This window comes from Podarcis vaucheri, assembly GCF_965113315.1.
Source record: "Podarcis vaucheri genome assembly, chromosome: 17".
NCBI lineage: Eukaryota > Metazoa > Chordata > Lepidosauria > Squamata > Lacertidae > Podarcis > Podarcis vaucheri.
Window position 1 is genome coordinate 41,715,842 of NC_138755.1, and position 13,275 is coordinate 41,729,116.

At 44.0% G+C, this 13,275-nt stretch overlaps 1 protein-coding gene across 3 annotated transcripts in view; it reads left to right on the forward strand.

Annotated features, from left to right (window-relative positions):
• The window catches only part of ADGRL3 (adhesion G protein-coupled receptor L3), a 574,776-nt gene extending 571,991 nt beyond the window's left edge, over nt 1-2,785 (forward strand). For all 3 annotated transcript variants that reach the window (XM_082206024.1, XM_082206026.1, XM_082206031.1), the window contains one exon: nt 2,390-2,785. In XM_082206024.1, the coding sequence (XP_082062150.1) occupies nt 2,390-2,457 (68 nt within the window). In that variant the 3' untranslated portion in view covers nt 2,458-2,785. The remainder of the gene's footprint in view (nt 1-2,389) is intronic.
• Nucleotides 2,786-13,275: the final 10,490 nt, after the last annotated feature.

Consider the following 13,275-nt stretch of genomic DNA (forward strand, 5'->3'; position numbering starts at 1 on the left):
TCCCTCCGCAGTAGTTTATTTTAAAAGCAACTACGAGAAACCTATCTTAGGATCAGGAATTTGTATGTTCAGACCTCTGATGGACTACCGTATTTTTCACTCTATAAGATGCACCTAGTTTTTGGAGGAGGAAAACAAGAGATAATAAAAAATAATAATCTGAATCTCAGAAGCCAGAACAGCAAGAGGGATCACTGTGGCTTCTGGGATAGCTGCACAGCCTGTATTCGCTCCATAAGACGCACACACATTTCCCCTTACTTTTTGGGAGGGAAAAAGTGAGTCTTATAGAGCAAAAAATACGGTACATGTTCCTCCTCTGGTGACTAAAAGGACCACCAAGGGGCAGTAGAGCTGAAAGGACTGAGAGCTGAATGGAAATATGGCTGCGTTTAACGGTGGTGTACGCATCCTCCATTCATGACAGCAACCAATACTCAGTATTATTACTGTTATTTCAAATGAACATATACTCTGTTGCTTTGTTATTCACTGCCTGAGTACTGGTTCCAGGGCTTTTGTTCTACTTTAATTGAGTCTATTCCTGAAATTGAAGACAGCAATTGGTTCTGTGTTTCCCCCCGCTAAAATCACTGGTCTTTTCTCTTCATTCCCTCAGCTGCTTCCTGCGCCTTTTAGCCAACATGTAACTCTTGAGCCTTTTGCCTCTCTTACCTTTCAGCTCTCAGTGTTTATTATTTCATCCCGTTCTGTTCTTGAAATTGTGGCAGGGCTGCTCTTAGAGAAACACGGACATAAAACCTTCACAGTTTGGCACGTCTCCTTTCTCTTCATTTTGTAAAGCTGTCACAAAGCCAGCCACGGTGACAGCAAAAAAGAGCAAAGGTTTTACTCCTGCTTACAAGTGGCTGCCTGGTCAGGTGCTTGGTAAATTGTTTCACTTGCTTTATTCCCCTGCACCAGTTACAGATGCTGTGCCGTTGGTACATTGGCGTGGTTCCTTGCTCCCAGCTTGCATTTGTCAAAAAAGCAGCTCCTGTTGCAAGACTCCAAGTGTGTTGCATCTAACCGCTAAACGAATAGAGTTTTGTAATGGGTTTTTCACTAAAGGTAAAGGTAAAGGTACCCCTGCCCGAACGGGCCAGTCTTGACAGACTCTGGGGTTTGTGCGCCCATCTCACATCTATTGGCCGGGGGCCAGCGCTGTCCGCAGACACTTCCGGGTCACGTGGCCAGCGTGACAACGCTGCTCTGGCGAGCCAGAGCCGCACACGGAACGCCGTTTACCTTCCCGCTGGTAAGCGGTACCTATTTATCTACTTGCCCCCGGGGGTGCTTTCGAACTGCTAGGTGGGCAGGCGCTGGGACCGAGCAGCGGGAGCGCACCCCGCCGCGGGGATTCGAACCGCCGACCTTTCGATCGGCAAGCCCTAGGCGCTGAGGCTTTAGCCCACAGCGCCACCCGCGTCCCTGGGTTTTTCACTATCCGAGACTAATTTCTTCTTCTTTTTAACCCCAAACATTAAATCTCAACTTCAGTAGAAAATCCAAATTCCTATTAACCTAAGTACAATCCATGCTGCAACCTGGCGATCTTTCAGCACTGTGTCTTGTGTTTCTGAGTGTGGTCTGGACAGAAATCTCACACTCTTCCACTTCCCAGTCATGGTTTCGCTCAGTCTCTTATCACTGGAGCCTTTCGTTCTTTTTAATGGCAAATTGGTGCCATTGCACCAGCAGGCGGGGGAACTGAAATGAAGTGTGATGACTGCTAGTCTGGATGTGCCAAAGTAGAAAGAAAGATGGTTAGAGCCAGTGCTTTTTTCCTGGGGAGATGCAGGGGAACGCACACCCCTAAACGTTTTGTGAATCTTTGTACTTTTGTCCATTTGCTGTATTTATTTTCACCGATTTGAACTATAAAATGGTGATTTTATTGAGTCAAAATGAGAGTACCCCCTAAACATTTTTTTTAGGGGGGAAAGCACTGGTTGTAGCACTAAATGGAGTTGTCTGGTGGTAGAACACATCTTTTGTTTGCTTGAGTTCCCACATTCAAACCCACAGCATCTCTAGGTTAGAAAGTATCTACAGTACAGAGCTGGGAAATAATTCTCTTCTTGGAAACCTGCCGAGTGGTCTAACAATTCCATGCACAGAGTGAGTCAGCCTTGTTCTCTCATCTGTCATATCAAGCAAGGGGCCACCTCGTGTCACCCTCAGGGAAGAGGAAGATTTCAGATTCTCCAGAGGCTTACAACCGTCAAGAGAACTCTTTTCAGTTTGAGTTTTTGAACCTAATTTGAATGCAGTTATTGGACTATATTTTTTTCTGTTTTGGTTTTCATGTTTTGTCTCTTTTACATAACATAAAAATGCATGTACATTTACTTGATTATGCAATTCATCTTGTGTTTTTTTTTATTAGATCACGGAACTGCAGTAAGACATGAACCAGTCTTTCGGAGAATTCTGATGGAAGACAGCATCATCTGATATCAGAAAGATTTGTGAAATCCCTGGGTGGATCTTCTGCTCCGCATGCGCGTGTGTGTGTGTGTGTGTGCACATGTGTGCATTGTGTGCATGTGTTCTCGTTCTCTCTGTTTCACACACACCCATGTGCGTGCGCGCACACACACACACACACACTGCTGCCGCCTCTAACTGGCCATGCATTAAACCGACTAGATGTGTAAAATCATCTCTGAAAGGACATAGTTAACAGATGTGTGTATGTGCAATTTGAAAAGTGTAACATAAGCAAGGTACCTTGGGATTCTTTCCTTTTATTTATACATTAAAGTGTGAATATTTTCTGTTACGAAGGTTCGGGTTCATTTATAGCTTCACAGTGCAACTGAGATGTACGAGAATTTTTCAAGCCCTTGTACTCTTCTGCACATTACTCTGTGTGGCAGACGGGGTATGGAAGTGAATCTTTGCTTTTTGCCACATGCCGAATAAGATGTTTGTTGGAAAACAAGCCTTTTCAGGAGAAGCTGGCAACTCTCCCAGGCTCCCGGCTTGTTTACTGGTGGCCTCCCTGGCTGGCATCCCTGCAAGTCCAGGGTAGATCTTAATAGGCGACATTTCCCAGCGTGGAAAATGCACACCCCCTCCCTCCTTGCATACTGGCAAGATAAAGGAGATAGTCAGAAAGTCCTTTACATCTTGTTTATTTCTGACTTTGCAGCACTACAGAAAACATGTCCGATAAGTTCACTGTTCAGCAAGCAAGTGACTAAGACTTCCTTCACATACGCAAGAGGAAGGTCTCATATTACACACTTCACAAAGACTTTTCCAGCCTGTGAACTTCCGGGAAGTTTCTTTCCCACAGCTAGCCACATCATGTGATATAAACATCCAGCTGGTTTGCAGCTGCGTTGCATTCATATCGTAACAATGTTCCCATGCAAATGGACATTGGTGCCAGGTCCAGCAGATTTCCCCACTCTCTGATACAGAGAGTGTGGCATACAGAGTATGGAAACAGCCCCCCTTGTGGTGCAGGTTCCAGGATACGGATGCCAGTGGACATTTCCAGGCTTGGATCTGAGAATGGATGTTGGGAGTCTTACTGAAGTCAACTTCCAAAGAGAGGCAGACAAAACAAATGCCCCAAGTTCTCCCTGGCCTGGAATAAAATTTGAGTTTGAGATGGCTGGCTCTCACCTGCACACACACACACACACACACCCATCGATGCCCCCCTCCAAATGGCACCCTTTCCCCTTAATTCCCAAGTGGACAGCAGCAGGAACATGATTAGTGGAGGCAGTAATCTTGTTCTCCTTTGCAAAGCTGCAAGGAATGCTGCCATGTCATGATGTAGCACTCTTCTCAGGGTGAAGGCGAGGCTGGCTGAAGCTCAGATCGAGCTCAGGCTTGCAAGGGAGGTTAAAATAATCTTTAAAAGGTTTCTTTACCTATGTCCGAAGCAAGAGGAAGAACAAGGGAGATTATCTCTCCCCCAGTTTGGGGACGGAACAGCTCAGATCCGTTCTGTGTTAACATGGAGAATGCTTCGGGGATGCTCATCCTTATAGAGGGATACAGGGCAGCAGTTTTTGGCAGGTGCCACTTGTTTCATCCCCAAACAAGAGCTGTTCCCACAGAAGAAATGCTTCGCTTCCAGATGCCTGGTTGAGTCAGGGACCCTCTAGACTGATGCTTTTTGTGGGCATGTTTTGCAACATGTGATCGATTTATACTGCACTGCCCACACATCAATCCACTTTATTCGTTGCTCTGTGATGCGTTATTATCTAATGTGACTGCATTATTGCCATCTGGAGTTGCTCTCTTGCCCTATGGCAGACAAGAGGCACAACACACCCACCCCTGAACAGTAGGGTTATAAAAAGTTGCAGGATTTCAGGAGGAATTGTGGGCTATGCACCAACTGCAAGCCAAGCACCATGTCAAACCAGAAACTTTTTCAGGTGCAAAGACGATTGAAAGCAAGGTTGTGTATGTAAAAACCATGAGCACAAACCATGTGCTGAAGGGGAAGATGTGCACATTCCACCAAGATTTATGCCATAACTGCCAGAGGCAGAAGGGGGTTGATGAATTAGCTTAACTTAAATGAGCCACGTTTGAGCTGATTTGAAGTGCTGTGAAACCGGTGTTTAGTTTGCACTGAACACAGCAGTTGGGAGGGCTAGAGAGGGCCATAGCTGTCAACTTACAGATTTGAAAATAAGGGACCAGCAGCCTCGAAAATAAGGGATCAGCAGCCAAAATAAGGGATTTTCCAAACACAGGTATGTTCAACTTCTGAGCCCCTCCGAGCCAAAGGCAGAAAGCCCAGCCACCAGCCAAACAAAGCCTCAAGCGGTGGTTCCCACAGCGCAGCAACCCAGCAAAGGGGACGCAGCAAGGGAAACCACCGTCACCTCTCCGCTGGGAAGCGCTGAGCAAGGGCGAGTCCCCAGGCAATGCGGCTGATTTGATCAGCACAAGGCATGCAAGCTCTACCCCTTGAGTCATTCTTAGACTCCTTATTGGGTGAGCAACGCAGCCAAGCAACACAGTTGGAGCCTCCCTGGCCGGCAGAGAGGGAGGGAGAGGAGCTGCTTCCTTTGAAACCCGGGAAATTTAAGGGACATCATCAATAAGCGACAGCAGCGGGACACAGCGCTGGGATAAGGGACTTTCCCGCCAAATAAGGGACGGTTGACAGCTATGCCCCCCCCCCCATCTGGTGTTGAAATGACTTCAACGCAATCCATTACAATATATTGCAGCCTCTGGAAATTCTCTCTCACTCTCTCTCTCACTCTCACTCTCTCTCTCTCTCTCTCTCACACACACACACACACAAATAAAATTTGTAAATCTTTCTGTGCTTTGCCACCCAGAGCTTAAATATATGACCTTTCACACACATACTTTTGGAGAGGATCCCTAATTTGGCAGTGAGAGGGGGCACATAGGAGGCAGCTCCTAGGAGCCACGGTCCCTTTGGCCCCCCAATAAAAAAAATAAGGGGGCCACCACCACCCCCAAGTTGATGGGCATTGACATTCAAATGGTGTGGGTGTGCCCCATCATTTGATTGATTATGAGTGGCGGAGCTTACCTGCCCCCCCCCCATATTTTACTCAAGTTGTCTCCCCAGGAGAGAGGAGTGCAGAAACACAGGACAAAGTACATTTTACATGGAAACACAGGGCAATTCTGTATTATACAGGGCAGAAGGCAACCCTTTTGGAACCTCCTTTGGGAAAGGGGGAAGGGAAGCTGCAATGCCTTGTACAGGAAAAATTGTTTGGAAGTGGAACTGGGAACAGTGCTTCTATTATTATTATTATTATTTTATAAAATTTTTATTGGTTTTTCACAGTTTTTATAGACTCCAACAATACACAATACAAACAAACAAACACACAAACAAACATGTATAATTTCATATCCTTTTTTCTTAAATCTTACTTCGCCGACTTCCCCATACCTCCCCTTTCTACATCCCAATTTCCAAACTGGGAACAGTGCTTCTAAGCACCTTTGGACTGGGTGATCATTCCTGGCCTCCAATTCCACGCTGGCTGCTTAGTCTTTCCAACAGTGTATAATCAGACTTCATAACTTTTGGGGAAGCCAAAGCTGCTCTGCTATATGTTGGGAAATTACAGAGGTTAAAAATGAGGCCATCTTTAAATAAAGGGACTCAGTTTAGTTTCGTGGGATTGGGTGTTGTTTCCAAAATAGGTGTCTTTATTTACATCCTTTCTGCTCAATGTGTTGATTTTGGGGTCCATTGAATGCCAGGGTGGATCATGCCAAATCCTGGCCGTTGCTCCAGCACTCGCTGGGTTCCCCAATCAAGCTTCAAATTTGCTCAACCGCAACCCAGCGGAACAGGAAATGAAGCTTCTCCAGCAAAAGCCACAGGCTGAAGATTGTGACTGGAAGGAATCCCTCGGCTTGTTATTTTACGAAGCTTAATGATATTATGGGATGGCATTAGGAAAGCTTGTAGAGAGGGAAACAAAACCCATAAGATGGACTGTTTGAAAATAAAGCAACTTCAAGCAACTGACATATGATGAGATTTAAAGCAACTTCAGGCAATCTGATATAATTCCCAAACCAATTAATGGTTTAATAATGGTATGACCTACTAGTATGCTCTGACAAAGCAATCGATTTGAATAAACAACATCCCTCTCCACAAGGCCCCAAAAGAACTCCCCCAAAATGCCCACATATATGTCTTTTAGATTGAGTAACAACTGGGCTATTTATTTTTCCATAAACTTCATTATTTATGCCCACATAGATCATGAGTGACTATAATCTACCTGGGGAAAAGGGAGTAAGTGAGACACCTGCTGCATCGGTGATTATCCATACAGGACACTTGGACACACTCCGGCACTGGCTTGCCCAAACAGATGTTGCTCTTGTCTTCATGGCCGAGAGGGTGGTCTTGTTGTGTGGGCACCTCCATACACACTACCCAGGCTTGCACCTAGTCACTCCTGGAGACATATTCCGTTGAGACAGATGGATGCCAACAGAAGTATGTGTAGCTGACTATGGCGCTGATATTTTTCATCCATCATTATGTCTTCCTATCTCACACAATGATGTCATTTTAAGATTTTTCCAGGGGTTTTTTTTGGTGTTCTCTTCCTGAGATGGCTCATCCTATCCTCTTTGTTTGTGGCTGTGTATATAGAAATGAACATTATGTCCGTATTCGAGGAAGGTAGGGTGATTGCACAGCGTAGGAGTGCAGACAAGGTCCCAGGTTCAGTTCCCAGAATCTGCAGGTACAGCTGGGAAGGACCCCTGGTCTTGAAACCCTGGAGAGATTCTACCAGTCCAAGTAGACAATACTGACCAACTGGACCAATGGTCTGATTCTGCAGAAGACAGCTTATTCTGTTCCTATAGGCTTTCTCACATGATCTGGTCCTGGATGCCTTTCATAGAAAAGATATCCGTACAGATCACTACCCCACCGTTGTCTTTCAGATGCAGGAGGTCATCGGGTAGATTACCAAAACAGAAATAGCCTGAAATTACCCTTTGACTTTGTGTATATGTGCATGGCAACACAAACACAAGCAAGTTAGCAGTTTACGACTGCAACCCTATGCACATTTATCTGACAGTAAACCACCTTGAAATTTGCGAGATTTACCTTTGGGTAAAATGCACAGGCGCATACATTGTGAATCCAATCAGAGTGGAATTGATGCTCCTTGAAAATTAAAGGAGGTGCTACTGCTAACCTCAGCAGGAGCAGAATTAGATAATAGCAATTAAATAACATTTTCTATTAGCCTATCCAACCTCCTCTCCCACTGGATGCTAATGATGCGGGAAATTTTCATTCAGTGTCACAAGGACTCTGGCAGGGATGGTTTTCTCCTAGTAACTTCGTGAACAGTTATTCTGTGCAGGTAATTTACATAAGACAGCCCCGAAATCATTTCCCATCCATGCAATGTTCATCCTTTAAATGAAAAGCCAATTAAAGATGAAATCACTCTGACTATTTGAACATGGGAAATAATTATTTGAGGAAACAATTCTTAATTTATAAAGTGTTCTTATTTCACCAAGGATTCATCTATAATGTTCAATTAATGATGTTTGCTTATCACTGTAACAATTACAAAGTTTCGGTGTTTTTTGTTTCTTTTGTAACAAACAACACTTTCACATTGTGGCTATCGAATAATAACACTGGAAATGAAGAAACCACATTCCCTTTGCAGAAGACTGGCACACACATAGACTCAGTGCAAACATTTGACAAAGGATGGTTGGTTTTTTTTAGTGTAATCTAACTGCAACTTGCAGATCACTTCAAAAATATTAATAGTCTTAGGAGATGAAACAATGTTTGCAGCTGCTTTATTAATTAGCTATGATGGTTGGTTTTTGCTCTTCTGAAACTGGTCCTCTAATTTCTCAAAAATTGCATTTCCCAAGAGAAGAGGCTTCTATTTTTCTGCCTCGCAGTTTAGAATTTCTTTATCCTTTCATTAGGGTGGAGCTTAGCTACTTGGCTGTGGGTGGCATGTGTAGTTTTCTGTCCATTAAACATGTTTCCAGCGCCTTTGGGTCTCTCTGGCTGATGATGTTCCTGATCTGGGGGGGGGGAGACACAGGACATGAGAGACGTTGTCCTGTGACATCTTCCTACGGATTTTTAATTGAAGCACAGGAAGTCGGGGAGGGAGCGAATCCCTGGGATTAGTGCGCTTGCTGGCTTTGTTTTTAAGGGAAGTTCTTCATTTCACCTTGAAAAAAAGTCTGTGCTGATTTCTTTAAAAGTAAGGAGACCACTTTTCAAACAAAATAACAATGAACATCTTGACTTCTTCCGACACTTAAGTAAAGGCAGGTTGAGAGTGTCATGGGATATTCAGGAAACATGGACACCCAGGAATGCTGCAGAGTGCAGACCACGGGAGAGGTGATTGGTGGGGTGGAAGAAAGGACACTCAAAACCCCTTGGCCACACAAAATAATATTACCCGAGACTTTAGAATTTCAATCATCAGACTTTTCTCATTAATAGATAAACGACGGGAGAATAGACTGCACTAGAATACTCCACAGGGACATCAAAACATACCAGTGAAGGGTCCTCATATTTATGCTAACAGGAAGCTCAGGGTGATATTACAAGCATTTGTCCTATTATGTCCTTTTGTTTTATCCTCTCTTTGAAGTAGGCTGGGTTGAGAGAGAATGGCTTTAAGATCACTGTGAGACAGCCATGTCTGCTGCAAGTACACCTGGGCTATATATCCCTGCAGCAATATGAAGTATGAACGACATGTTTTCATTTTTAAATGCAAATAAACAAGTCTCAGAGAGCAGAAACCTAAGTCCAGCTCACTGCAGGTATGTGTGTATGGGTTACTCAGATGCATGGGTGTGCTGGCTGTGGCCAGGGACACACTATTGTCTTTTATCCGCTGTAGTAGAGCACTATGGTATGTTGAGCTTCAGACATAGTCTGAAGCTCAACATCAAAAAAACAAAGATCATGGCCACTGGTCCCATCACCTCCTGGCAGGGAGGGGGAAGGGGAAGAAATGGAGGTAGTGAGAGATTTTACTTTCTTGGGCTCCATGATCACTGCAGATGGTGACAGCAGTCACGAAATTAAAAGACGCCTGCTCCTTGGGAGAAAATCAATGACAAACCTAGACAGCATCTTAAAAAGCAGAGACATCACTTTGCCAACAAAGGTCCGTATAGTTAAAGCTATGGTTTTCCCAGTAGTGATGTATGGAAGTGAGAGCTGGACCATAAAGAAAGCTGATCGGTGAAGAATTGATACTTTTGAATTCTGGTGCTGGAGGAGACTCTGGAGAGTCCCATGGAGTGCAAGAAGATCCAACCTCTCTATTCGGAAGGAAATCAGCCCTGAGTGCTCACTGGAAGGACAGATCGTGAAGCTGAGGCTCCAATACTTTGGCCACCTCATGAGAAGAGAAGACTCCCTGGAAAAGACCCTGATGCTGGGAAAGATGGAGGGCACAAGGAGAAGGGGACACCAGAGGATGAGATGGTTGGATAGTGTTCTTGAAGCTACTAATATGAGGGAGGCAGCGGAAGACAGGAGTGCCTGGCGTGCTCTGGTCCATGGGGTCACGAAGAGGCGGACACAACTAAACGACTAAACAACAACAACAGTAGAGCACTAACTCCACCATGGCATTCCCTGGGTATACATAGTAGAACTTGTGCTGAAGGGGTCATGGATAAGCAGTTTCAGAAAGTGATGAGAGAGCATAGTACTTCAGGTTGCATCATAAGGTTAAGGGTTGAGCATAAGAGTGTGGCAAATGTGGTGTGCAGAGACATGGGTTCTGTGGTGCAGTGGAAGAAACATGGTGGAGGGAGATTTATTGTTGCTGGCCTCCATTTGTCTCAAGAGACAGTAGGGTGCGCCTCCTGGGATAATGTCAAAACACTGTGTTGGCAGCACTGAAGTGACTTCCATGCAGCACAAGACTGGGCATTGCCCTACGGAGGTCCTGACCTGCCCAGACGACAAGAACCCCCTCTTGGTCTCTGTGGGCCAAAGGAAAGCACAGCAATATCTCTGGCTGGATGCAATTGTCAAGCTTAACTTGCCACTGATATGTGCAGTATACCAGATGAAACTATGTCTAATTTCTAACCATTGGTTTTCAGTTTGAAAAGGGGAGACATAATCTGTCCATTAATGTACCTGTTGATAGTGTTAATAAAATTCCATTTATCTTGCAGGCTAAGCCTTTAGATTTTGCTGCAGACTCCAATGTCACTTCTTCTCAGACATACATATTCTGGTTACCTGCTTCATAATGTTGCAGTCCATGATAAAATGATTTATTAGGTGAAATGGTAGCTGATTGGTTTTAACCCCTTCAAGCTGAAACTGCACCCAGGCATCAGAAATCAGTCTGTCATTTTGAAATAGATGTTATAGCCTATGAAGTCATTTGGACTCCCAACTCTCCCGTTATTTCTGCAAATCCTCATTAGAAAACGCTGGATGAAATATAGTTGGTATTAAAGAGGAATATAGGGAATACAGGGCAAACAAATGTGTTTGCTGATATTTACATGTCATAACAAGCACACTGTATAAAGAGATTTCATATTATTTGTAATGCTTTGGGGAATGAGTTTAAGAAAAGGCAGGACTCTTAATGATACTTCAGTGTCTGCCAATTCAATGTCAATCCATGTCTTATCTGTTTTCTAAATAATACAAATTAGCCACCTGATTTGGATCGCCTAATTATATTTGAATAAATGTGGAATATTCCATCACACTTGTATTTTTCTGTAAGATGGTAAAAGCAATTAAGGGGTTTCATTAAAAAATAAATTTATGAACAGTATTTTGCCACTTATTCAGATAGGGTAAGAAATTGGGAAGTTTTGGAAAAATTGATCACAATAACCCTCAAGCTTTCCAACATATGTTTTGGTTTGTGGGTATGGAAATTGCAACTGCATATGCTTTGAGAATTTTTCCTAAGAAAAGAAAATGGGCTTTTAGTATTAAGCTATATTCTTATAGGAACTATGGTACATACTGATGGTTAAATGGTATGTAAAATTGGATATGAATATGTACAGTATTGGGACGCGGGTGGCGCTGTGGGTTAAAGCCTCAGCGCCTAGGGCTTGCCGATCGAAAGGTCGGCGGTTCGAATCCCCGCGGCGGGGTGCGCTCCCGCTGCTCGGTCCCAGCGCCTGCCAACCTAGCAGTTCGAAAGCACCCCCGGGTGCAAGTAGATAAATAGGTACCGCTTACCAGCGGGAAGGTAAACGGCGTTCCGTGTGCTGCGCTGGCTCGCCAGATGCAGCTTTGTCACGCTGGCCACGTGACCCGGAAGTGTCTCCGGACAGCGCTGGCCCCCGGCCTCTTGAGTGAGATGGGCGCACAAACCCCAGAGTCTGTCAAGACTGGCCCATTCGGGCAGGGGTACCTTTACCTTTTTATGTACAGTATTAAAGCTTAGAAAATAATTCTAACCCTTTATGTTCTGAGCAGTTCTCATTTGCTTTTTCTCCTACCCCAGCCATCCATGTGCAATGGCGCAGCAATACATTGCATGCATATGTGTGTAATGTAATGTCAATACCAATCTTTTAAAAATAAAACAGCTTTGGGATGGGGTAGTTTTGACCAAAGAAATTAAACTTTTCCCTGCTCAGTTTTCCCTCTTAATATCCCTCCCATTCCCAGCCAGATAAATTAAATATCCCCCCCTTCCAAACTAGTTACCTCACATGGCTGTCTAACGTATTCCAAACACATAACCTTAAAGCTTCAAGAAGAGAGAGAACTGCCTATTATATGTACCCCTGAGTGATTAAAGCAGCAAACATTATCTCATTTTGTCTACTTAATGTAACATAGTGGTTAGGGTTGGACTGGGAGTACCTATGTTCACTTCCAAACCTAGCCACCAAGTTCACTAGATCCCTTATGGTCTTTCACATGCTGAGGTATAAAATGCCTTTGAGCTTCTAATGCTATTTATGTTAACATGTCATACTTGTTCACGCAAGAAAGAAGGGAGAGAAGCAGCCTTTGCAATATGAATGAGTGTTTTTACAAGACCGTCACAGATGGGGCATGTGCACGGGAGAGATGCACATAATAAGTATACAACAGCAGCCTTAATGCTTACATACAACTCTTAAGGTCTCTTCATTATTGGATGCTATTAAAAGAGAGCTGGCTTCTATTAGTTTAATAACAGGCACATGCCATCGCCATTCATCTCCAAATGCTATATTAGAAAGATATTTAGTTTGGAGAACTCTAGAATATTGTCCTTTGGGGAATTCCTACCTACTTCCCCTGTTTGTTTGGCTATATCCCTAAAAACAAATATTTTCAGGAAATAAAACCTGTTCATTAGAAAGCTGGGACTTGCTTTCCTAGAGCTGATCTTATTTGTGCATGAGTGCCATCTGGTGGTCAAGGAGAAGCAATTCCCACTTTCTTCCTCATTTGTGAATTACGGCATCACTCACGTGCACATGTGATTGGGAGTAATTTCTGTGAGCCCAGAGGTCTTGCTTTTGTGTAAATATGTATAAGATCAAGCCATCAATCTCCCTCCCCCAAGCTGTTGCAGCTTCTCTTCTCTCTCGCTCCCCGGGGCATTAATTTTATAGGACAATATAACAAACCAAACTGAGAGTAGACCTTACTTTCAGTGGTTGATACAGTGGGGGAAATATATATGAATGGACAAATGAAAGCACCAATACGTTTTCACTCATATGGAAAATTTGATATAGAAACACACCAGACATATA